The 24,879-nt window shown below is 53.8% G+C and overlaps 1 protein-coding gene across 1 annotated transcript; it reads left to right on the forward strand.

Moving 5' to 3' along the window:
• The first annotated feature begins 5,746 nt into the window (after positions 1-5,746).
• Positions 5,747-10,426, forward strand: LOC141971419 (coiled-coil domain-containing protein 183-like). Its single transcript, XM_074928764.1, has 11 exons — positions 5,747-6,088; positions 7,060-7,227; positions 7,357-7,461; positions 7,654-7,776; positions 8,121-8,234; positions 8,376-8,436; positions 8,519-8,619; positions 8,880-9,040; positions 9,396-9,585; positions 9,729-9,854; positions 10,104-10,426. The coding sequence occupies exons 1-11, from the start codon at positions 5,747-5,749 to the stop codon at positions 10,323-10,325; spliced, it is 1,713 nt and encodes a 570-aa protein (XP_074784865.1). The 3' UTR covers positions 10,326-10,426.
• Positions 10,427-24,879: the final 14,453 nt, after the last annotated feature.

Genomic DNA, 24,879 nt, shown 5'->3' on the forward strand with positions numbered 1-24,879 from the left:
TGTGAAGAGCCCCTTGGAGCACCGCCTGCCTCACAGAGCCCAGAGCAGGCACTGGCTGGAACACGTGCAGGTTGCTGTTGTATTTAGTGCCCATTAAAGTTCCTCGTTACAGCTCTCTCCCAGTGTGCGGGCACTGCAGCTGCAGTTAGCTGATGTGGGACCTTTCTTCCTCCCCGGAGCCAGGCAGAGAGCTGGAAGCTGGCGGTGATGAGTGTCCAGAGGTGAAATGGGACGTCGTGGGTGTGCAGTGGCTTGGCTGTTGGGAGCAAGCAGCTTTTATTTTAATGCGGTTGAAGAAATCCCGAGTAAGGCCTCCTTCTGAACACTGCTTCACGGCTCAGTAGACTCCCGTAGACCAAATTAAATGTTCAGAGCTACCGACACAGAAGAGGGAAATGAAGAGGCTATTATATAAAACCATTTTATAAACCATATTGCATGTGAGATCTAATGGTGTAAACTTTCAGCCTTTTCATGTTTATCACAACTGTGATGTTTCTTTCAGAAGAAGATGGGAACGAGGAAGCAGAAGTTACCTAGGCTGAAGGCAGAGCAGGACCAGTTATGAATGACCAGGGGTTGCTTGGTCCAGACAGGCGAGGAAAGAAACCCCAGGATTAGGATGAACTTCACTTCTGATGAAACAGCCTCAACACCCTGGCAGTGTGGAGGCTACAAAGGACTGAGAAGACTGCAGTCCTGGGCTTTTTGTGGGACTGTTACCTTGAAATGGGCTTTGCCTTGGCGAAGCGATGGCAAATCACACATTGCCACTTGAGCACCGACTACAACGTCATGAGCCCATGGGACTCTGTTCTGTAGGACTCGGAAAGATTTAGTTGGAGTATGAGTCCAGTTGAACAGCATCTCCAGGAGACAGAGATCCTGGTCTGAGCACAACACGACACTCCGAGCTTTCCTGACCGAACCCCTGCTTTTCTACACAAATGCTAGTGATCTCCGTAGGGAGAAGGCTGTTTCAGGCAGTCCTCCTGCAAAGCCCTTACACTGGTTAAATCCAGACAAACAGGAGGGCCCTTCTGCAGATAGCCACAGCAAGCAGAAAGGCAATCATTTGTTAAAGCCATCTGGAAACCTGTTCCAGCAGAAAACAAAATCCTTAGCAGACTGTTGGCAAAACTTCCCACATCTCCAGGCCAGGGGGCCATCAGCAACATATCCACACCTCCGACATCGGGGGTCCACAACAAAGGTGGTTTCCAGCCTGTCACATCCTCTGAGCTAAAACTATCAGCAGGAGCTGGCTCATCCCAGGACTCACACCAGTCAGGCACACAACCTGCGGTTCAGAAGTACCCCTGAAAAGACCTCGACAGCCGCATTAACACACAGGCGTGCATTTGAGGTGTAGGCACTGCCCGGTAATCTCTTCTTTGCAGCAGATAGAGAGGCGCAAATTCAGCCTTACTTCTACTGAAACTTTCCTTACAGATAACTCGTTTTCTGTGTTCATAAACTGCAGTAGGGACCTGGTTAGCAGGTGCCCGAAGCTGCAGTTTTCTTTCCCCACTGCTGTCTTGCCTTCCAGAAATCAATCAATATCAAAAGCTCCCTATGAAGACTGCCTAAAAAAGCCAGCTACAAGTGCCTTGGCTTGTTGCTATTTTTGTCAGACATCAGGCAGTCAGTCTGGCTTCATTCGAGTACATTAGGACAAGTTCAGTTCATATTTACAAGGATTCACAGCAGGGCCCATCCGTCCCTCCAGCCCCCCCCACCACTCCTGGGCAGCCTCCCTGGGAGCAATAAGCACAGAATAAGAAATCTCACTTCAAAATAAGATCCACAGCCTGCGGTTTCAACGAGATGCACAGAGCACTGACAAAATGTGGTGACACTATGATCACAGAGTATTGCAAACCAGAGAAACCACATATCGTAGTCCAGCTGATGAATAAAGAGCGAGCACAGCAATCAGATACTTTATGCTGGTTGCTGTGGTGCTGAGCACGGCTGAGTCAGTGTGGCGTGGGTTTGTACGCAGGCAGTGACAATCCATTGCTGTCTGTGACTTTGGCTGAGGCATCATTCAGACGACTCTCTCCTCTCTCCCTGCTCTGCTCGGGCAGCGAGAGGCCTGCGTGCTGCACGCACGAGGTACTGCAGCAGTACAAGTATCTCTGGGTGGATCAGGCTCGCGTGGCTCTGGGCGAAGTCGCCCCTCGGATCCAAGGGCAGCTCCTGTCTGAGCACAGACGCTGGTCTGGAGCTGGGAGCTGCAGTGTTTGATCTGCTGCCTTTTCCTCGGGGAGATGCCAAAGAGTTGTTCTGCCGTGGCAGCTGACCGCTGCCCTCTTGCCTCTGCAAAGGGTTAAATCCCCAGAGTGCCGGTGTCGGTGTGGGACTGGCACCCACTCTTGGCTGCGCGGAAGTGTCCCTGCCCTTCTGGAGATGCGCTGCTGCCAGCTGACGAGACAGGAGGGCGCACGGCTGTGGCTCAGCCTTTCGCTGTCACTGATGGTACAGAACCGCAGTTCAGGGGCCACGTCCCAGGTTTCTGGCGTGATTTTGAAGCGTTAACTGCTGTCGTTCTCATTCCTGGCCCCTCTGTTCCTGTTCCGCAGGGCTGATCTGCCTGGCCGCAGTCTGCGCTTCTGGTTCCACGCTCCTGCCAGCAGACAGGGCACGGAGAAAGGGCCCTCAGCGCCGCTTGGGTGTGACCTCTCAGCTCTCTCCCAGGGGGGTGTCGTTTCCAGAGGGGTGGCAGGATACGGCTGTGTAAATATTTCCTGCGGGAGCCTGACCTGGTGGCTGTCCCTGTCATTAGCTGGGAGAGAGAATGACTTTGTCCTGGTGGTGAATCTCCTGGGGAGTGTGCGCGCTGACGTGCAACAGGTTTATGCAAACACTTGAATTGTAAAATGATCCGCAGGTGCAGTTCTTTACTAGAACGTAAATAAATGCTGAAGATTTGATGTGAGAGACCAGGGTGATCTGCATTTATGGAAGTAATTTATCGTGGTCAGACTCTTGCTCCCAGGTGGGCAGATTCAGCTGATTAAACCCAGCGCCTCTTGGTTCGAGTCACACCCTCACTTCAGCGGCTATGAGTTTGTGCCATGAGAATTTTTCTTTTTCAGGTGAGTTGTGTTGTCCCTTTAGCCATTTTTTTTTCTCTTGGAGAATACTGAACTGTGTAAAATTAGTCTGACACTTTTGTTTTACACTGATGGGATCTGTTGTCTTGGAGTAATTCCTACCAGCACAGGCAAGTGCTTTGGGTTTCAGGATCTGAATCTCCACATGGAAGCTATGATAGCAAGTTTGATGAAAACCTGTGCATTTCAGGGTTATGTCACAGGCATTTCTTCATACACGAGTTACGTGCATTTGAAATGTGCCTGACAGTTTTCCGCGGGGATTTGGCGGGTGTCAGTGTAACTCCTCTGCATGTGGGAGATGGAATAGCAGGTTCTGCCTTGTGCAGTACAGTGGGTTTGAAAGGATTTAGGGTCCAGCTGTGACCTCTTTTGCAGGCACGTGTCGCCTGTTGTGGGAATCACTAGCAGATGAGCCAGGTGTGCAGTCACAGGTAGTCATAATTCTTTGTTGTCCTGCCTTTATGGGATGGCAGAGTGAGGCTGTGGAGGTGAGTGTGTCTGACAAATGTTTGCTCCCATCTCTGCAGGTGATCTTAATCTCATTTTGCATCCATCTCCTGTTGCTTGACTTGATGGAAATCAAGGCTGAGTTTTGTTCTGCAGCTTTTTTCCCATGCGCTTCCGCTTCCTTGCACTTTACAAAGTCTTGTCAAAGGGCTTGAGACAGGTGCTGGGTTCTTGCCCTCATTTGGATCAGGCGGAAGGATTCCGGAGTTCAAGGAATGCCGGACAGGATTGGTCGTTCCGCACGCGGCTGGCAGTGAGCCTGCCCACACGCAGCCTCCACTCAAACCTCCCCATTTGCTGTGGCTGCCCAGGGCTCAGTGTGGTTTGTCCGTGGCTCTCCAGTGCAGAAGCATCCACCCTCGCCTCGGTCGGTGTGCTGTGCCGGGGGGTGAGGGGCAGCACTGGTTAGGGACCGTGGGAGCTGCTGTTTCTTTCCTGTTATGAGATGAGCCACAACTCTGCTTTCTTTGCTGACACTTGGGCTGCCAAAGCAGGCAAAGTATCGACCTTTTGTTGTTCGTGTCGGAGCTGATGTTCTGAATTCCCTCTTCTGCTGTTGGTTGCAAAGGCCTGGCACGAGGTGGGGGTGGCGTTTTGCTGGGTGCTGTGGAGATGCAGACGAGATGGAGCCTCTCTAAAAGCTTTCTCAGCACAAGAGCGTGGCGTAAGAGGGTGGAAGGAGCATTATCTCAGCTCTGCAGAAGGAATTGGACGCTGTAACATGGCATTAAACTGGTTTTGTGTTTCACAGAGTACTTACACCTGCGCCAAACCACGCTGGGTTTTTTTCTTGTAACACCACGGTTAAGCTTTGGCAAGAGGAAAGGATGTTCCTTGTGCCACCGGCCTGGCTGGAGCCTCAGTGCCAGCGGCTCACGGCAGGGCATCTGGGTCTGCATCTGTGCCCGCAGGTGCTCCCCATGTGGGGGCTCATCCTGACCCGGGTCACTGAGGCTGGGTCCCTGTGAGGGTCAGCACTACCGGAACAACAGTGGGCTGGTGGATTTTAGGAGGGGGGGTGTTACACATCATCTGCTGTAAACCAGCGTGCGGAAGAGACCCAGGTGCGAAGCACGAGGCTTTGCTGGAAGAGCAGCTTGTGTGGTTGTGTGTATGGAACTGTGCTTTGTGCCCCTTGGGAAGGGGAAGCACTGAGTCATTTGTGACTTGTCTCTGGCCTGTAATTTTGGGAAGTGGGGCTTTGGATCTTGAGGGCCGTTCTGCAGGGCTCTTGGATATCTGTCGGTCTGTTTCCCTGCGGGACTGGTTTACATTATCTTATGGTCAACGCAGATTGATTATGGTAGAAACCAGGCAATTTCCTTCTGATTTAATAATGTATTCTTATGATAATCTCGTGGCCTGTATAGGTCTAATAGTTCTGAAAAGCTGGTTGATGTCTATCACTGAATGGGCTACGGACCAAAACTGTTAATTTGGGTGCCTGGAAGACGTGTGTGTAGCTCCCACCCTGTCAGAAGGCAGGTGGGGAAGGGGCAGACAGGCCCTTTCCCACGCAGCTCTGCAGTTAGCACTGACTTCTGCTGGCTATGAGCTCGCACCTCCTCTTTGGCAAAACGGTCTTCCTGGGAAGACCAACCCAGGGGGGGAGTTGTTCCCTTGGTTTCTGTGGCCAGCACCTGGAGCACAACAGGGTGAAGATCTCGAGTTACAGAAACTAAATCTAAGCTGGTTTGCTCTTGCCCGCTCCAACCGGAGCGTAACTCCCTGCACCAGCGTTTCCTGAGTGAGGAACTGACATTTCCAAAGGTGCGTATCTAGGGAGACGCCTCTGGGCATCTGAGACAAGCTGGCAGCTCGCAGGAGAGCGCCGGAGCCGTGTTTGGGTACGGGTGTGCAGCTGTTTTCCCTGAAATGCCCCTCGCCCTGTTTCTGGCGGGGCTTGGGGGGCTCCCCCGGCTGGGCGGGTGGCAGCTGCCGTAGCCACGGGGATGGGAAGGAGAGCGGGGATCTCCCCTGCCCGCCCTGCCTTCGCCTGCTCGGTAACCGATTATGACCTCACCTGTTCCGTGCCCCGGCAACAGTTCCCGGGCGCGGGGAGCTGGGCTCCACCCGTGGCCACAGCCCGGGCTGTCTCCAGTGCGCGAGGAGCTGCGATGGATGCCACACGCGCGGCGGGGCTGAAGGGCCGAGGCAGGAGCACCAGCTCCGTGCCGGGCCGGAAGGCAAAGCTCAGCCAGCACGCCCGGGATCTGCGCACCGTCATCGCCTTGCAAGGTGCTGCCCCTTGGGCTGCGCGGGGACGGGACGGGGCGGGCGGGGGGCTCTCGGTCCCCCCATCGTCCTGCGTGGTCCCAACAGCACCTTCGTGTCCTGCAGAGCAAGAGAGGGAGGCTTTCACGTGGTCCTGCGGGGAAGAGCTCCAGCAGAAGAGCGAGCGGCTGCCCCGCCTGTGTGAGGCGGTGCAGGACGTCCGTGCCCCGAGCGGCACCCAGAAGGTACCGGCAGGTCCCGTCTACTGTGCCCCTGCCTGTGCTGGCCCTGCAGAGACAGCGCCCCCCTTGCCCCTCATGCGGCTTCCTCTGGATGTGACCGTCCCCAGGCTGGGGGGATGTTCTCTTTGCCCCTCTCCTGCCCCCGGTGCCCAAGCTCACCACCTCCCAGGTCTGCGAAGCGCAGGAGCCCTCGGGTGTGGCTATGCCGGGGAGAGGCAGGAGGCCATGGCAGGCTCCGGCGGGCAGGGGCTGCTCGCTGGGGGCCAGGGCTCCGGGGCGCTGGGAAGAACAGCGTGCGTGGCGGAGGGGCCGGGGGCCGGCACAGGGACAGCCCCACGGGGCTGGTGCGGCGAGACACGGGGTGTTCCCGTGTGGTGCCGTGGGTCCCCTTCCACCGCTCAAGGGACCCCCTGGAGCTCCCCGAGCAGATCCTTGGCCCCAGCAGAGCTCCTGGCCGTCCCAGCCTGCGTGTCCCCAGGGCTGCCCGGGTTCCTGCAGGCTCCAGCTGCATCCCTGGAGAGAGAAGCTCTCTCTGCCCTCCCCTACCTGTCCCCGGGTTGTGACCTGGCTGTAAGGCCGTGGGGACAAGGGGTGCTGGCCCCACGCAGCTGCCTTTCCCTGGGGTCTCTTGCAGGGACAGGGCAGTGCCGCCGCTCTCTGCCAGCAGCCACATCTGGGGCACCAATCGATGGATTTTATTGGCGCCCAGCCCCGGGTCTGCGCTGTGCAGAGTCCCTAAGCCTGACCCAGCGCTGCCCTCAGTAGTTGCCCAGCTCTGCCTTAGCCCGACCAGCCCCCCAGAGCAAAGCTCTCCAAGAGCCCGTCCTGCCAAGGGAGCGACGATGTCCTGCAGCAATGTCCTGGCATCTGTAGCTCTACCTCAGGGGCAGTTTTCCAGACAGGACCCTTCTCCTGTGAGAAGGTGCCCAGAGAGCCCTGCCTCTGGCCTGGCCAACGCTCCCATGTCCATGCAGGTGACCCAGGAGAAGCTCCGGGCTGAAATCCATGCGCGGGTGAACACCTGTAACTTGCTGCTGGACCAGGTGAGGCAGCGGAGACGAGCCCGGGACGAGCTGCAGAGGCGGCTGCAGCGCCTGCAGGCTGTGGAGAAGGAGGACAAGCAGCAGCAGGCGCAGCTGCAGGTACCCAGGGCCCCTTCCTGGGGTGGCAGCACCCGTGAGGGGCCTTCATCCCAGCCCTGCACCCCCCCGGTGGGTTCCAGGCTCGGCACGTGGCGTCACCCCGTGTCCCCCCTCCTGTCTCTGCCCCAGGCCATTCGCCAGCTGGAGAACAGCATCGAGAAGATGCTCTTGAAAGTTCAGGCTGCACAGAAGGTGACAGCCCTGTACGTGGAGGTGCGGGATGCCCTGCGGAAGGTGAGCCCCTCCTCACTGTGTGCCATCGTCCCACCCGCTCCCCCTGCCAAGGCAACGAGGTGTCCAAGGGGTTGCTCTGGTGTTACGCCCCCCCGCATCAGCCAGGTCCTCCTGCTCCCTCCACCCCCTGTCACAGTGTGGGGGACCCCTGGGGCTCAGTGGGGTGACGTGCTGTGCCTCTCTCTGTCCCAGGAGCTGGACCACCTGCCTATGCACCTGGACCTCCTGTGTGGGACGGCTGAACGCTACCATAGGGAGCTGGAAGATGCAGAGCTCGTGGCTGCAGATGCCCGCAGAGCGGCTGCTGTAACCAAGGTGAGATGGCCCGGGGCACCGTGGGGCCCTTTCCCACACTCCAGAGCCCACCGACAGCACCACGCGCCCCGGCTGGCCGGGGAGTCTTCCTGCAACAGAGACTGAGCTGGGCTTGCCCACGGCACCCGGCTGCCTCCAGAGCTCCTCCTGGGTCTCGCTCTTGGGCCAGAGTGCCCTGGGGCTGGGGACAGCCTGCCCGAAGCGCCAGCCACGGTGAAGGCAGCGTGCTCAGCACGGGGAGGGCAGGTGTCCTTTTTGACACTGGTCATCCCAGAAGCTCAGCTGGCTCCCAAAGGTCCATTCCGGCTTCCGCAGCTAATTTTCCCTTCTCTGATACGCTGCAGGGCGACGTGGAGAAGTTAAAAACCCAGATGCGGGCGGACAGAGAGTTCTGGTGCCGCTCCGAGGCCGCGCAGAAGCTGCAGCTCAAGGAATTCTTAAAAAGGCATCTGAGAGAGGTGAGCTGGGGGGGCCAGCACAGGCAGGGCTGCGGGCAGGTGACAGGCACCAGTGCGGAGCCCCCCGTGGGTGGGGGGCCTGCAGGGCCAGCTCCCCCAGGGTGCCAGCAGCTCGGGGGCTGACGCTGAACATCCTTGCAGCAAGCCAGGCACAAGCTCGCCGTGGACTTGTCGAAACTGCAGCTGCAGGACCCTCTTGCGGGTGAGTGCCTGGCGGGGTGCAGGGGGGTGTGACGTGGGCACAGCTGCAGGCAGCATTCCCTGACGCTTCCCTCCCACGCCAGGAACCCAACTGGAGGACACCAAGTCCCAGGAGGAGTACAAGGCCTGGGTCACCAAAAAGGTGGAGGAGGCCAAGGCTGCGGTGCCGTGCTCCCACGTCTGGGTAAGTAAAACCCATCTCCGTTAAAACGCAGGGCTGAGCCGAGACCTCTCTGCTGGCCTTGTGTCCCGGTGGGGTGCTCTGCTCTGCTCTGCCCCTGCAGCCCCCCAGACCCCTCCTGTGCAGGCAGGGATGGAGCTGCTTTTCTCCATGCCATGAACCTGCAGCAGTCCCTGGGGCAGAGACCTCCCCGAGGCCACGGCCCGGCTCCTGTACCCTCCAGGAGGGCCACGGGCTGAGTCCTCGTGCTCTCCCCTGGCCAGGACATGGCTGGCAGGTTCCTGGAGCAGCAGAAGGCCTCGGCGGACCTGGAGCGGTATCTCCAGCAGTGCAAGGAGAAGCAGCAGGCGCTGAAGGAGACGCTGCACCAGCTGGAGCTGAAGCACGATGAGCTGAAGCGTCGCCAGCCCCCCAACACCCTCAGGTACTGCTGGCCTCGGGACAGCCGTGCCAACTGGGCCACCACCCTTGGAGGAGGGATGTGGGCATCCTGGGTGTCCCAACAGGGCCCCTCTTCCCCCGTCCTGCTGCAGCCCCCACCCCTCCTGCTCTGGGAGGTTTCCTGAGCAGAGTGCTCCCCCAGCGCTGGGCCTGGCAGAGCCCCCAAAGCTCCCGCTGCGGGTGGCACCAGGAGGACCCTTGCTCCTTGCCTGGCGTGGGGAGTGGGACCAGCAGCGTGGGGTTGGGTTGCAGGCAACATCTCTGCTCTGCAGGCGGTGCGGGGGGTGAGACGAGCACTTTTGGCAACAGATGTGGGGTGTCTCTGCACCCTGATGCAGTTGTATGGATGTGAATGTGTCTGGCTGCAGGAAGCTGGAGGAGGAGCTGAGGAGGGAGCTGCAGCGGGAGGAGGCTCGGCGGGAGCAGATGCGAGCCCAGATGCTGAAGGAGGAGGATCTGCTGCTCCAGTTTGACCACGCTGTCAACAACCTGGCCGTCCTGCTGCGTGGCATCACGGTGCCCGGCCAGGTACCCGTGCGGTGCGGGGGTGAGCACGGCTCCGGCCGGTGCTGGGGGTGCAGCGGCACAGCACAGTGATGTGTGGAGCGGCCACTGTCACCCCAAGAGACTCTTCTTCCCCACCAACGTAGTTGTTCTCTCTCCGATTGCAGGACGCTTTTGTCCAGGCCTGGAGTACGCAGGAGAAGCTCCAGCACTGTAGGCAGAAGCTGCAGTACCTGGTGCAGCGCACGGCCAGCCTGCCCCCCGAGAGCCACAGCCTCAACGAGGACAATGCGGTGCGTGCTGGGGCTCCATCCCTGCGGTGGTCTTTGGGGACCCGCACAGGGCTCTCCCAGGTGGCCCGTCCCAAGCTGTCCTCCTAGATGGGAGCACGGACGTGGCCCCGGGGAAGAGCCGTGGCGCAGCTCAGCCCCAAGGGGCACTGGGCGCTGCGGGGTGTCCCCCCATGGGGACATGGAGGTGAAGCACCCCTGGGTTTGAACACCCCCTCCCCTTCAGCAGTTAACCCAGGGTGTCTTTCACAGACTTTTGTCAAGGTCCGAAATCTCCTGGAGCAGACGATGGCACAGGCTCCCCGGAGCCTGAAGATTTCCTTGGAGGACACCAAGGGTAGGAGAGCACAGCGGGGACACGTCCCCCAGCGCCTGTCCCAGCCCCTGCCCACAGGCAGTTCTGAGCGTCCTCGCCTGTCTCCCACTGTCCCAGCAGACCCCGACCCAGGAGCTGCCTCCAGACCTTGGGTCTGACCTTGGCTGTCTCCAAGGCTTTGAGCACGGGGCGTGGTTTTAGGTGGGGATGTGGGAGAACGACGGCAACTGTTGGGGTGGTAAGCGCTAAGCCCCAGCAGAAACAAGGGGAGATGCTGTGGGGCAGGGAGGGGGCCCTCGTCTTCAAAATCCCCTGCCCTGAGGGTGAAGAACCAGTGCTTGGCTCTGCCTGTGGCCTCCTCTGATTGGAGGCTCTTGGAGCAGACAAGGAGCTTCTGCAGCTCACGGCCCTTTTTCCCAAAGCGGAGGTGAAGCCACCGCCCCGCAGCTCCAGACCTTGGTGGGAAGCCCCAGCAGTGTTGGGGGGGGACCCCAGCGGTGGCATCCCCAGGCCCTGCAGGTCACCCTGGGACGCTGGGCTGGGAGAGCCCGTCACAGTGCCTGTGCCCGAGGGCCTGGCACGGGGCTCTCTGGGATGCCACCAGCCCTCCAAAACGGGCCACAGCTCCCCAGGGACACAGGCACAGCGGAGGTGGCCCCGCAGACCCTCCCCAACCTGCTCCTCTCTGCTCTCTCCTCCAGACCCTCCTGCTTCTGACGATGATGACGATGACCATGTCCTCTGCCGGGAACACATCAAGAAGCAGGGGCGGCTCCTGATCGAAGTCAAAAAGAAACAGCAGCCCTTTGAACTAAAGCTCTGGATGCCCCCGACCACCCCTTCTGCTCCCGATGCCCCCAACCACCCGCTGCACCCTTTGTCTCAATACAGCAGTTATTCTTAGGCTGAATACAGCAGGTCTGTGTCCTTCTTCCCAAGCCCACAGCAGAGCTGGACCAGGAGCTCCTCAGTCACTCCTGTCAGGCAGAAGCAGCGGCGTCAAGCCCCGAGGGGAGCTGAGCTGGGTTTGGAGGCAGCCCTCTCCCCCTGCCCCTCGCCCAGCTGCTCTCCCCGCAGAGGTGGGGCTGGGCTGGGCTGGGCTCAGCTTTCCCAGGCAGAGCAGAGCTGGGGGCAGGCTGGCTTTCTGCCCCCTGGCCCTTCCTGGGACCTCTGCCCCCCCCGACAGCTCTGGGAGCCCGGTGGGCTGGTGTCTGCCTGAGGCAGCTCTGGGTGTCACCGAAATCCGGGATAAAAGCACTTACCTACACCAATTTGACGCAGATAAGCAGACACTCCTTTATTGACGGCCGGACGTGTAGGGGAGTGCTCTCACCAACAACACGTGCCAGGCACCAGAATCATACACCTTCTATAGAACTTACTCCTACATATTCATTAGGTCTTCATGTATAAGCACACAGCTTCCAAGAAATCATGAACATATTCTCTTCCTATTTCCGATTCTGCGCAGTAGAGGTTAGAAATGTCTAGAAATGGCTCTGGGGTGTAATGTGAGTAGGTGGTCCGTGGGTCAGCGGTCGCGATCTCCCCCGGCCGGAATCACCTTTTGCTTAAGGACACGGTTTTCTTGGCAGGTACCTGCAAGCTGTTACGGTCACTGCCCTCAGTTCCCATTAATCCTGGACCTTGACAACTCCTTGCATTCTTCTAGTCCTATGTATGTATTATAAATCAGTTTACAAATCACCTCGTGTTTTGTTACCTAGGTTCTAACTGTTCCTACTAAACAATCATGACCAATCCCTTCAGCCTTGGCACAGGGCTGTACGGGGAAGTTTAGAGTAGCAGTCGGTTGCTAGATTCAAAATACAATAAATGTAAAATTATTTTTTCTAAAATATCTCAATTCTATACTTATATTAGAATCAAACACAATTTAATTTCAGTTGTTAATAAAATCAGTAAGACGGGGAACCGTGGGGCAGGGGCTGAGGCCCGGACAGGTACCGGATCTCAAGGGGTGTCTTCGTGTGCGCGCGTGGGAGCGGAAGGGCAGAGCCTGCCTGGGAAAGGGAGAGCCCCTGGCCCGGGCTGTCTGACCTGGCGTGGAGCCCTCGTGCCTCTTCCCTCCCCTGCTCCCGGCACGCACATTGTGCCACTCGTCCCCCTGAGCTCCGAGCGAGCGTCGGGGACAACCTCTGGGCTGCAGGGAGGTGCCTGGAGGGAAGGGCCGCCCCGAGGTGCCCCAGGCCGGCAGAGGAGGCTGCAGCAAGCCTTTGGCTCCAGGTGGCATCCCCAGCCCTGCCCAGGGCTCACAGACACCCCCCCGCGGAGGCCGCGTCGTCTCCTCTGCAAAGGCCGAGAACCGGGGGCTGCTGGTCCCCAAGCGCAGCCAAGGCCGGGGGCTGCTGCCAGGGCCCTGTGGTCCCCGCTGGAGCCCCCGGCCAGCGGCACCTCCTCCAGCTCCGCGGGGGCCATCGGCCCCAGCGCGAGCTTCCCCTGCCCTTCCGGGCGGGGCCGGTGGGAAGCGCCGCCGCGGCCGTGGCTCCGTCGCCCCGAGGCCGCTGCCGGCCGCTCGCTCCGCTCGCCGCGTCTCGGTGTCGGCGCTGCGGCGCTCGGCGCTGCCGGAGGGTCCGGCGGGGCCAGCGGGGCCGGGTGCGGCCGCTCGGTCCCGGGACGCCGGTTCCTCCGGGCGGGGGATTCCCGTGGGCTCTGTGTGTGGACCCGGGGCGGGCGGCCGGGAACATGCCGGGGGGGGGATCTGCGGAGGGTCTGCGCGTGTTGGTGGGAGAGAGAAAGTGGGCGAGAGGCGGATCAAAAGGGCAAAGGAGAGTTAAAAAAATGAGAGTGAAATGGGGGCTTCTGGGCGCCAAGGCCGCGTGGAAATTGCACTTTGGGCAAGAGTGAGGTTGAGCAAAGGATTCGTTTCCTCGCTCCTTCCCGGTCTAACCGGGACGGTGGGTGTTTTCGGGGGTTTTGGAAAGCTGGAGGTGAGCTGTCTCGAGGGAACGCCGCTGTCAGACTCCCGGCGGTACCGGGCGTTCCCCTCCAGACCCCATCTGCCGAGGTTCCCGGAGATCTGGGTTAGAGTCTGGCCTGGGGTGGCTGTTACTGTAAAACACTTTAATCAAGGGAAGAGTGTAACGGGTGAGAAACCAGAATTAATGCCCTGGCTGCTGCTGGGTGTAAAGAGGAAGGAAATGTAGAGAAGTGTCAGGATTCTTTTTGGTGCAGGAGGAACCCCGGGCAGTGGTGCCAGGATCTGTGTGATCGTGTGTTTCGGGGATACACCCACGGTGAAGCGATGCTCCAGACCCTGGGTTTCTGCTCTTGGTAACACGTGCCCAGCTGCACACGTACCGAGAGCAGCCGGGGTTGTTTTTATGGCGTGCTCCGCTGTTTGGATTGCTGGTGGATTTTGTATGAAATGCCTAAGTGCAGATTGGAAGGGTTTTGCTTCAGGGACGAGAGCCTGGAGCCTTTGCTGTGAGTTGGCAGCGCTGTGACTTCTCGTGTCCCTGGGCAGAGCCCGGGGTTGAGAAGAGCCCTGCTGCTGTGCGGAGCTCCAAGCGGACACACAGGGGACAGGGCTCCAGAAACACGGTGTCAGTGGATGGCGCTGGGTTTACTGGTAAAGGTCAAACCCGAGATTTTTCCCCGTTAATGTTTTTTTCTTTATGTACCAGTATGTATGTACTTTGTGTGCCAGCCTGTGATAGGAGCTGGAGGAATCACACTGTTCCGTGGAGAGTTTGAATAGATTTTCTTGTAAGCTGGTTACAGGTAGTTATTTTCCTGGGTAGGATAGCAGTGCCTCTAGTCAGGAGGTATCCTGATCAGTGTGTGAAGGGAGGTGATGCTTGGTCAGATCCCAGGTGTCAGCAGTGCAGAGCGTGTTCTCGAGCAGCATCTTGGCACTGCACTTGTGCTTGTGCCACAGCGCTGTACGGCTCCGTGAGCGCTGAGAGCCTCTCGGTTCTAGTGCTGCTCCCTGCTGTGGGGGCTCGTGAGCTGCTTCTGTGCGTTATTTTGCACGTATGTAAATATTTATTGCTTTGTGTAAGGTGCCTGTGATTATGAACATGAGGAGAAGCGTGTGACTTCAGCTGTGAAGGTGTGGAGGGTGTGGGAAGCGATGACTGCCTGGAACTGTCTGGTGGTTCAAAACTTGTTTGTTATCAGCGGTATTTTTAATCAGCTAACGTGCCAGGTAATTGTCCATATATTTTTGGAGACAAGCACATTTTAGACATGGGTGTGGCTTTACTAATAGACTGTGCAAGGTATTCCCAAGGCAGTTGTGTGTTTTGTAATACAAACATAAAGGAAAAAGACTCTTGGGAGGAGGAGGCACAGGAAGAGCATCTCTCCCCATGGAAAGCTCAGCATCGCTTGGGGCATGAGGGAGCTGGTTTCTCTCTATGCGATGACAGTACAATTGACCTCGGAGTTTCAGTTGGCATTCTGAAGGCAATGAGAATCAGGCCTTTAACTTTAATCTTAAAAATCTAGATTCTCCTCTGTGGCACAGCATGAGTTTGTTAAACCTCCGGTCGTGTCCATTAGTCTCCTATAGCTCAGCATCATAAAGCTCCTTGCAGGGCAGGGTAGGATTGTTCAGAAGGTGTGTAATTCCTTCGCCTGTGCACTCAGTGAGCAGTAGTACAGTCTTTCATACAAGCCTGCAATAATTGTTCTGTCCAGTCTGGAAACTGTTGATGTGAGGCAAATTCATTTTGGCTTATGTTCAGGATTTCAACTAATACATTGGCTTATGTGGGGTTTGGATTTCTTTGGGCTCTTGGAGATTCATTTGCTTTTCAGATAGAAAGGCAGATTTAGTTCATAACTGTATCTTTCTATTCAAAACCTGGGCCAGTCATAAGCTGGCGGTATGAAAGTTGTCCTGGCAACGTAGAATGTGACAATCCTGTCCTCAGCCCAGGCTGTGAAAGGCCGTTGGTCAAGCCTGGGACCTGCTAAAGTCAGGCCTCCGATACTTTTTAATTTTTATCAAGTTTTCCACTGAAAACTACTTGTGAAAATATACTTTCAAATGTATTAGTTTACACTGTCTAAACAAAATCAGATTAATGTGAAACATCGATGTAAATTCACACATGAATATTAATCTGTGAGCCGTCACTTTTCTGGTTACTGGGGTTTTTTTCCTGATGTTTACATCGGGTGAGAAGAAATCTTTGTTCACAAAATAGTTTGTGTTAATCATTGTTTACTTTGCTGTCCCGAGAAATGTAAAGAACTGGAAGGTTGACTCTGGGAAGACACTGATGTTTAGAGCAGGTATTGGAGATCTCTCAGTTTCGTTAGAAATTGGGTTTATAGATCTACGTTTGGATCCTTTTCAATAAGAAAGGAGCAGGATGGCTGCAGGCGCTAGGTGCATACAGGTCCCATAGGATTTCTGTGTGTCAGTGCCGCGCCGGGCACTGCAGCCTGGGCTCAGAGCTCCCCGCAGTTCGTGGCAATCTCTGCGGTGCCCTTCGCGGGCTGTCGGAGTCACTGTGCAAAGACACAGACGGGCTGATGCAGCTCATAGCTCAGGAGTCGTGGGAATCGGTAGAATGTACTACAGGATTTAGAAATGACTGAATTTTGATTTTTTAAATTCTTTTTAAAGGGGAATAGAGTTTTTTGTTTGTTTGTTTGACAACATGCTCTGTGTTCATTACCTTAGGAAGTGCTTTTGCTCTGCAGAATGCAATGCGGGTAAGTCCCGGGCGATAGATAACCCTGTTTCGGGAAAACAAGGTACTGTGAAATGTTAGAATGAGTACAACAAAGCGACCTTTCTAAGTGTTCCTGTTGGCCCTAAGTGGTTAGGCATGGAAGGTGGGCTTGCTTAAGAGGAGAAAAGAAGGATAGATGTGATTAAAGAAAAACAAATATGCAAATCTCTCCCTTTCAGACATCCGAAGCAGTTTAGGACCATTTGATCTGTGGTCTTGGCAAACGTGTACTTTGAAACCCAGTGAATTCTCTTGCAAAGAGGGAACACTATAAATGCAATAACTGAAGGTGAGATTGGGATATCCTTGGGTAAAAAGAAAAGTAAAAAGTGCTTCATTCTGTAAAGGGTGCTGCTTGGACTGGTGGAGCTGCTGAAGGCGCAGTGCAGTGTGACTCCCAGAGTTCAGGACCAACTGCTGAAGGGAAGGTCAGAGGCATTTGCTGAGGCTTATCGGAGGCCGCAGCCTCGGCAACAGCGTGTGCTGGTGTTTGGCAACGTGGACGTTTCCCTGGCAGGAGAAGAGTGTCTGTCTGTCCTGGGGATGACGTGAGTCGGTGACTCTCGTGCCTGGTCCCTTGGTGCATCCACTGAGGGAACCCCTACTGTACCCACCCGCCTCTCTTCCTTTATGCCTCGGGGGAGATATTTTTAAACTCGAGAATCCGGAAAATTGATAATCTTTGCAGTGAGTGGGCGAGAAGGCAGAATAGCTGGATAGCTGAGCAGAAAGCCCCGTCAGCTGTGAGCTCCCCAGGCGCCGAGCACCGTGTGATGCGTGGAAGGGAGAGGCCGTTCCTGAGCAGGAGGGGCCGTGGTCGGGCTCCACGTGCCCACAGAGCTTCCCAGCCCCGCACCTGCTGGGAAGGGGCTGCTGGGGCCCAGAGCTGGATCAAATCCCTGTGCGTGGCACTGTGCTCTTCTCCTTGAAGCCATGTGCAGATAATACCTACTGACCCCAGATGTGCTCTGGCACCTGGGCTGTGTCACAGCCTGTAAGGTCTGACCTGATCCCTGGTGGCCAGGGCACAAGTGTCCTGGGAAAGGCTGAACATGTGCCCAGCCCCAGAGCGATGCCAGGGCAGTGACATGGTGTCTCCGTGACCTCTGAGGACACGGGTTTGAAGCTCAAAGTATGAGCTGTGCCGGGTCTTTCTTCAGAAGGCGTAGATGTTGCTGCTGTGTGATAGTCCCTCCCCAGCTCTGTCAAAAGCAGGAGCACGTCAGCCTGTGTGTGCCCGCAGCTGTGCCACGGGCTGAGCGCGCTGCTGGCCTGCGGGTCGCTGCACTCCCCTGCTTACCTCTCCCCGTGTCAATTTTTATGCTCTGTATTTCTGATAGTGTAGGCTGATATTGCCAGTTTTTCTGAATTTTTCTGATTCCACCCCCCTCCGCGGGCTGTACGCCGGTCTCTGGAGAGAAGGACTGATAACGCTAAGGAGCCTGGCTCCTACCCTCCCCATTGCTGGGAACCGCTTATAACAGCCCCTCGTCTCCTCAGGGCCGGGCACAGCTGTGCCTGGGATGGGGTCGAATGGGAACAATACCAGAGAGAGAAAATAATTAGAGGGTAATAGCAATTTTTGGCTGCAACTTTTCTATTCTTGACAGTTTACCTCTGTCCTTTCTCCCAGCCTTTAAAGGGTTTTTATAAAGAATGAAAAGGTAGGATGGAGAGAGGGAAGAAGAGGGAAAAGGAAGAAAAAAATGCAGAGAAGGTGGGAAAAGGAGAGAAAAATGACAGAAGATTGTAAGGGGAGAAGGGAGGAGCGGTACAGAAAAGGATCTAGAGAAGAAAATTAAAACAAAAAAGTGAAGAATTAAATTCTGGTTTAGAAGGTGTAGAATGTTGTTACTTTAGTTCTAAGAAACTGCTGAAAGGTGGAAATATTGAACCCTTAAGAAGGACTTGTGGAAGCTTTTACTTAAGTTCTATTCCATTAAAATGGATAGATAAAAGTAGCTGCTAATAAGCATTTGAAAATGCTGTTGGTGATTTAAGAAAAATCGAAATGAAGTTCAACTATTTCTGAAACGCTTCTGTGAACAGTTGCATAATTTTGAATGTGTGGTATTTCCTGCGTTCAGAGACACGTTATAGGTGTCTGCCCTATATATCTCTCTGTTGTAGCTACGCAGTAATTGAAGACTACAGCCTGTTTTTCAGAGAAGCTCCCAGTTTTGTGCTAAACAGAAACTGAGGTCTTCCTTGCAGTAATATTTACAGTCCTCTGGAATACTATGGTTAGCCAGGTAATAGTTGATGCTTTTCATTTTAAAAAGTCGTACAGTAACATTGAACAGATGGAACTTTTAGGTACGGAGTTTCCTTCTTTCTTTACACAGTGGAGCCTTCACACTTTGGCCTGGAGTGTACTGGCGTCACGAGGTGTGACCTTGGACTTTGGTTGATTTCTGCCAGGGGTCTTCTCATCCCAGGTGAGAAGGATTGCCCAGGTTCTGCCGTGCCCGCGCTGCTCTCCCAGCGTGTCCCTCGGCGCTGCCTTCCCCTGCACAGTGACGCCTCCTCCAGCCCTGCTCTGAGCAGCCGATAGAGTGGGTGAACTTCCCCGCCTCCGGCCGCTCGCAGTCTGGTTTGTGTGCCTTTCCCATCCTCAGCAGCTCTGTGAGGAGGAGGAGGAGGGGTTATATTTTCTCGGCGGAGGCCTCAGCTGGCAGCGAAGGTGGCAGTTTGACTGGAGAAGGGGGTCGGAAACGTTGAGCAGGAGGCGCTGTGGTGAGGGGAAAGGCCGGTGGCTGGATCGTGCATCTTTAGAAGGGAAGAGGATTGGTTGGGGGGGGCACTGGGAGAGACAGAGCAAAGCACAGGGAGTGTGTTAGAATGAGCGTGCAGTTGGAGACTGTTTTTCACCCTCTAAAGGGTGTAACGTTTACTTCACTTGCTATATACTCTACTCATCCATACAAGCAGATAAATAGTTACTGGGTGTATAGATATTTGTACATTAAAATTATATTTTACGTAATATGTCATATTTTAGATGTATTTTCATATATATTACCTATTTATCTTTTTTCTACAAAAAATGATGTACATAATGCAGTAGCAGTAGAGTAGTGCACTACCTTATGGAAGTATCTTCACTTCCATCATTTGATTATTCCCGTTGCAGGCTGTAAGCCTTTGCCCGTGCCCCAGTGCGTGGATCATTCAGTACAGCACTGCTAATGCTGCTTTGGTGAGATGGAGTTCTCATGGGGATGCATGCTCAAGGGTGACTGTTCCAGAAATGACTGCTCTGAGTCTGACACCCGTGGAGATGAACTTACTCAGGTGCTGGAATTTCCAAGCATTCTGCTGTATCCCCAAACTGAATGTAATTCACCTTCTGACAGAAGTGGGGTTCAAAGCATGTGAGTATTACCACACCTCGAATTAGTTCATACCTTTTCAGGACGAGGATGGGATGATGTTGAACATGTTATGCAGCGTGACGGGGTCTCCCAGCAGAAAGGTCAGACGTGCCGAGACGGTACCGAGGGAGCGTTCGACTGCAGAGTCTGCAGCGGCTGGGAGAGCAGCAACCTTCACAGCGTGTGAGCACCAGGGCACAGGCCGCACTGCCCCGTGTCTTTAAAGCTACTTCTGTGCTAGCCACAGACTGAAACAAAAATTTTGGAGATGATAAAACCAGCTTCAAACTGCAAATAGTAAAAAGATGGCAGAAAGCAGTGGATTAAAAAAGGGGGCTTGACTGGCGGTTCTGAGGTCAGGTTGTTGTGCCGGCTTCTGCATCTTGGGGGTCTGCACAGTAGAACAATTGGCATGAATCCAGTTGGGTCATTGAAGGTTCAGTTCACGTTAATTCTCTCGTCTTAGGTAATAAATGTAATTAAAATATGTAACTGCACATTGTATAACAGGCTGGAAGGCTGTATTACAGTCTGTTTATGGTAGGGCTTTTCTGGCTCTCTGCAGCCCTTGCAATATTACTCGTTAAAGGGTAATTCAGGTTCGTTTGCTGGTTTCAACCAAAGAAGCGGAGTGAAAATCAGGGACAGCTACAATGCAGTAAGATTATTTTTGCCCCCAGATTGCTGAGCAGACTCCTCTAGCTGTCGGAGAGGTGAAATATGTGGCCTGACTGAAATTCCAGGTGAGCTGTTGGTCGTCCTGTTGCGGGCCCTGGCAGGTGCAGACAGGCGCTGCTGCGTCTCCCCTGTGAGACGGGGGGTGCCGGTGGAAGCGCCGCAGTTCTCTTGCCCTGGGCTGTGGAGGGCAGCCGGCCTGTTGGGGCACAGCGCTGTGCTCTGCCCCCTCACACGCTGTGTCGGTGTCTCAAGAACACAAGAATTTGGCCTAGAGAGCAGCGATGCTGCGTGTTGTGCCCTTGGCCCAGCACTGAGCTGGGTGGAGACCAGAGCTGGGACTTAAGGACAGACTGGACCAGTTCGACTTGACTGAAACACTGACCCCATCTAGCATGCCGAATCAGATGGGGGGGTGTTCACTTTTCTTAGATCAATTACATCCTGGGCGATAGATTCCTGCAGCAGTTTCTGCCAGAGTGAGCCTTACTGCCAACAGTCTTTGCTGAATTGTTGCCTGCTGACCTTTTCCTCATGATCTGTAGCCCTCTGACAGTACTGGCTGTGGATCAGAGTCGAGCTTCAAAACCATTTTAAGAGGCATATTTCTATTTTAACATCTTTTTTTTTCCCTTTTTGAAGTTGGGGATATCATCTATTTGTGATCTATCTTAAGTCATACTTCCCTGTATGTTTATGGTTTGATTTTTTTTTCTTGCCCTTTTCCCCCCCTCCTCAATCAACATAATCAGAATTTCGCCCATGGCATTTCCGAGTGGTGATTTTTCATATGACAATGATGAGGGTGTTTTCCTTCCGTTTGATTTTATTTTTGCCATGGGCTACAAGCCTTAATGGTTTCCTCAACACAAATATGTTTGATAGATTTCAGTGGGCATTTCATAGTATGTAATCATGGTGATGTTCATGTATGCCTTTTATCTCAATTTCTCAAAAAAATACGCTCTTGGAAACACGAATAAAATTTTTCTTTTGTACAAAGGGCTTTACCTGAACTCCTCAAAGTGCTTGGAATTAATGCTTTGCCTTAATACAGCAGGTGGAAATTTATTCTGCCGACCATCTTGTGATAAGCATTCTTCTCTTCAGTAGCACTGGCATGTGCTACTGAATGTACTACATTTCACATTTTATGTGAAACCACATTCTTTATTGATTTTGCACCATTTTTCCTCAAATTCTGAAGAACTGTAGCTGCCAGAACTTTCCAGGCTGATTTACTGTTTCGCTGAAACCTAATACTGAGTCTTCAGTCTTCTGAGCATCTTTCCCCAGATGCGAATTTCAGTTTCTCTCTTCCCTGATGATGGTTGGTCTTTCTGCTGTTGAAAAACCTGGTTTTCTTCTTCGGGTAATATTCACATTGCTCTACGTTGTAGCTCTTCTTCTAAACGGTGTAGAAAAACATAACCGCAGTGTAGTTGTATTCATCATTTCCAGCAGCTTTGTGTTTTCTTTCCTTTTCTTGAGTTAAATGAAAACTATTAAAAATGTCAGAAGCTTCTGAAGGTGGGTTTTGGGGGCTGTGACCTCACTGATATTTTATGGGGAAAAAAAACCTACTTCAAAATGGTTTACATTCTCCTTGCACTCTAGAAAGCACTGAGTTCTCTCAGAGTCCAGGCATGGTGGAACTAAGTATGACACTATTTAAGATGTCAAGTAAAAATGAGTTCAGGGGTCACTTAGCTCGGAACAGAAGGCACAGGTAAGAAAACCTGAAGCTGTCTGGTAAAACTCATAGGAAAAAACCTTTTCTAAAAGATGCCACCAACATTCCCAAGAATGAAGGTCAGCAAAAAGCTGGTTTTCGAGCGTCTGTCGTGTCCGACTTGTCAGGTGTCACTTCAGTGCCACAAGGCAGCAGCTCACAGTTGGAGGTTTCAGCAGCATCCACGGGTTTGTGCATGAAGACAGACTGTGCTCAAGCTGCATCAGGGCTCCGGGGTTAATCGGCTGCTGTAGGCTCAGTCGCGGCCCCAAGCAGCTCTTCCCATCGCTGAGGGCTTCCTGGAGGATTAAATACAATCTAACATTGCTGTGCTTTGGGGTTTTTTGAAAGAAAGATTGAGCTGTAGAGCAAAATGCTAAATTTCAATCACACTCTTAAGAGTGATTTTTTTTTCCCTGCGGAGCCGGCCTGTCCATGGCAGCACTCAGAGCATTTCTCTGCATCCCCAGGAGAACTGCTCAGCCTAACAGCTGCCCAGGGCACTGGGGCATCTCTTCCCCGTCGGCCACACCACACAACGCTGAAGCTGAAGCTTGGCACCTCACCCTGAAGAGCTTCAACAGAAGCGTTGGACTTGCCGTGGCAATTGATCCATCAGGCCGCTTTACTGCTGAGCAACCTCCCACCCTTCCAGCCCCAAAGCAACATGCTGCCACTTCCAGAGCGCCACGGCGCCAAAAGGAAAACTAAATGCTTGGTGAAACACACGTGAGTCCGCAGAAAGCCTGCAGATCCTCATTTTGATGCATTCCCCAAAAGAATGACTTTGAATTGCAGTGGGCAGTCTGTTTGTGTTCAGAAAATCAGGTAATCAAAAATTAATTTCTCAGCTCCACAACGAACAGATCCCTTCCTGGCTCCCTGACAGAGACAAATGGTGCAGTGATATGCAGCCTCATTGCCTGCAGTTGGTGCCTCAGGGCTCTGGGTCAGAAACTTGAACTCTAATGGAGAGGTGTAGGAATTTAAATGTTAATGCTGCTCAGAATGTAAGAAGTCCATCATTACTGCCGTTGTCAGGGCAGACCTGATGGCTTTCTGGCATACTTTTAATTAACTCTGTGTGCCGGTCCAACCACATTTGCTGTTATACTTGGATTTCAACCAAACACACACATTCTCCTTTCAAACTAAAAATAAGAGGATGATATGGTACTGCCTTCTGCCCTTTAATACAAATCTAGATTTCAAAATTTCACTTAAAAAGAAGCTTTCAGATAGTGAATTTAAAAAAAAAAAAATGCCAAAAGGATTTCATTTAATTCTCAGAATGAAGTCTCACTTAAAAAGGAAAAAAGCACTTGTGACTGACCATCACTTGTCTCACTGCTGATTTCTTCATGGGAGCTCTTAAACTGGGCATAACCTTGTTATGGGACTGTGGCCACTCCTGGTGATTTGAAGGTGCTGTCAGAGAAGACAGTGTGCAAGTTCTTCAGGTGTGACTTGTCATTTCCTATTACTGATATAAAAAAAGCAAGGATAATGATTGTAACAACCTTCTGAACCCATACAGAATACATCACATGGCTATGCATTATACCACACAGATATTCTACACCCCTCTGTTCCATTATCCACCAAAAAAAATTGTTCAGGATAGCGAATGCTTCTTCTGTTCCATGGGATCCACGGAACTAGAAACCTGGAGAGTTTCTGCCACCAGCTGATGGCTTCAATTCAAGCAGAAAGCAAAGGAAAATTATGTCTTTAGATTCATTTTTGCACAACTGGAACTCCTTCCACTCAGGTCAGAGAAAATAACAGCCTCTGCCATAAGCCATCTTCCTGTGCTCTACGTCAGCAACAGGCAAAAAGAAAAGTTGCGGAAGGTTGCATCTGTTCTTCTGAACAGCGGGTGTAGCAGGAACCCCCTTATTTGCAGGACGAGGCTGTGAGACAAGACACACCCCGATATGGTTAACAGTCAAGCTCCAACGTTTATTAGAAAAACAAGTCCTTATATATTCTTGTGACAGCAAACCCGTGTGTGGCTCTGGCGCATGCTCATTTCAACAACTCGTTCCTCTCAGCACTTCCAACAAGCGCTACTAAGCGTGCACAACCGGTAGATAAATTTCTGCTTTGTTACTCTACAGATCCCCTTCTTCTCTGTTTCTTCCCTAACGAACACAAATTCTTTCGCTTTTCGCCGTCGTTAATCTAGACGCCGTTAATCTTCTAAGACAAGGGCGTCATTAATTTAGACATCGTTAATCCTCTAACTTGAATGCTGATGACACTGCCGCCATTCACCGAGCAAAGCCCCGCCCCCATCCAGCTCCTGGCACTTGGGCAGCACTGCTGTCATTCACCGAGCAAAGCCCCGCCCCCATCCAGCTCCTGGCACTTGGGCAGCACTGCTGTCATTCACCGAGCAAAGCCCCGCCCCCATCCGGCCCAGAGACATGGTGGCCTGCAGCCTGCGATCCAAAGCCTACTTGGAGCGCACGGGACAGCACAGCTGGCCAGCCAGAGCCTACTCAGAGTACTTCTTGAGACCAGCATGCCATCCAGAGACTAACTGGAGCCCAGTAGGACACCACCTGGCCAGCCAGAGGCAACCTACAGCCCGCCTACACCACAGGACAGCCAACCAGAGCCTACTCACAGCCCTCTTGGACCCGAGCTGGCCAGAGACCCTACTCAGAGCCCCTGGGCTAGCATCTTGGGGCCACTTGGAGACTAAAGCTGACCACTCACATCCTCATTACAGTTGTCTTAGAGCCTGTGCTGCCACCCAGAGTGTACTGAGAGCCAGAAGGCTATCAGCTGGCCACGCAGAGGCAACCGAGAGCCTGCCTACACCACACGTCAGACAACCACAGCCTCCTCACAGCCCTCTTGTGGAAAAGCCCAGAGCAACAAGGTGGCATCTGGCAAGTGACAAAGATACAGCAGCTTTTGGTGACAATTCTCTGAAGGGAAAGCCAGAGATGATAGGCATCCCTGCTGGAAGGCTCTTTCAGAGGACAGTGTTAAAGAGCGTCAACTGGCAGGTTTGAGCACTCTGGGAAAGGTCAAACACGTTCAAGGTACCACAGAGCTCTCTGCAGCCAAGCCCCAGCGAGGGACTCCTGTGGGCTCACCTCTGAGAACACAGACTGATGGGCCACCAGCCCTGCCGACAGAAAACACCTTCTCAGCACCTGGGGCAGAGCGTACAGCGCCCTCAAACCACCAAACCGGCCAGGTCAGC

Source organism: Athene noctua, chromosome 29 (genome assembly GCF_965140245.1).
Source record: "Athene noctua chromosome 29, bAthNoc1.hap1.1, whole genome shotgun sequence".
NCBI lineage: Eukaryota > Metazoa > Chordata > Aves > Strigiformes > Strigidae > Athene > Athene noctua.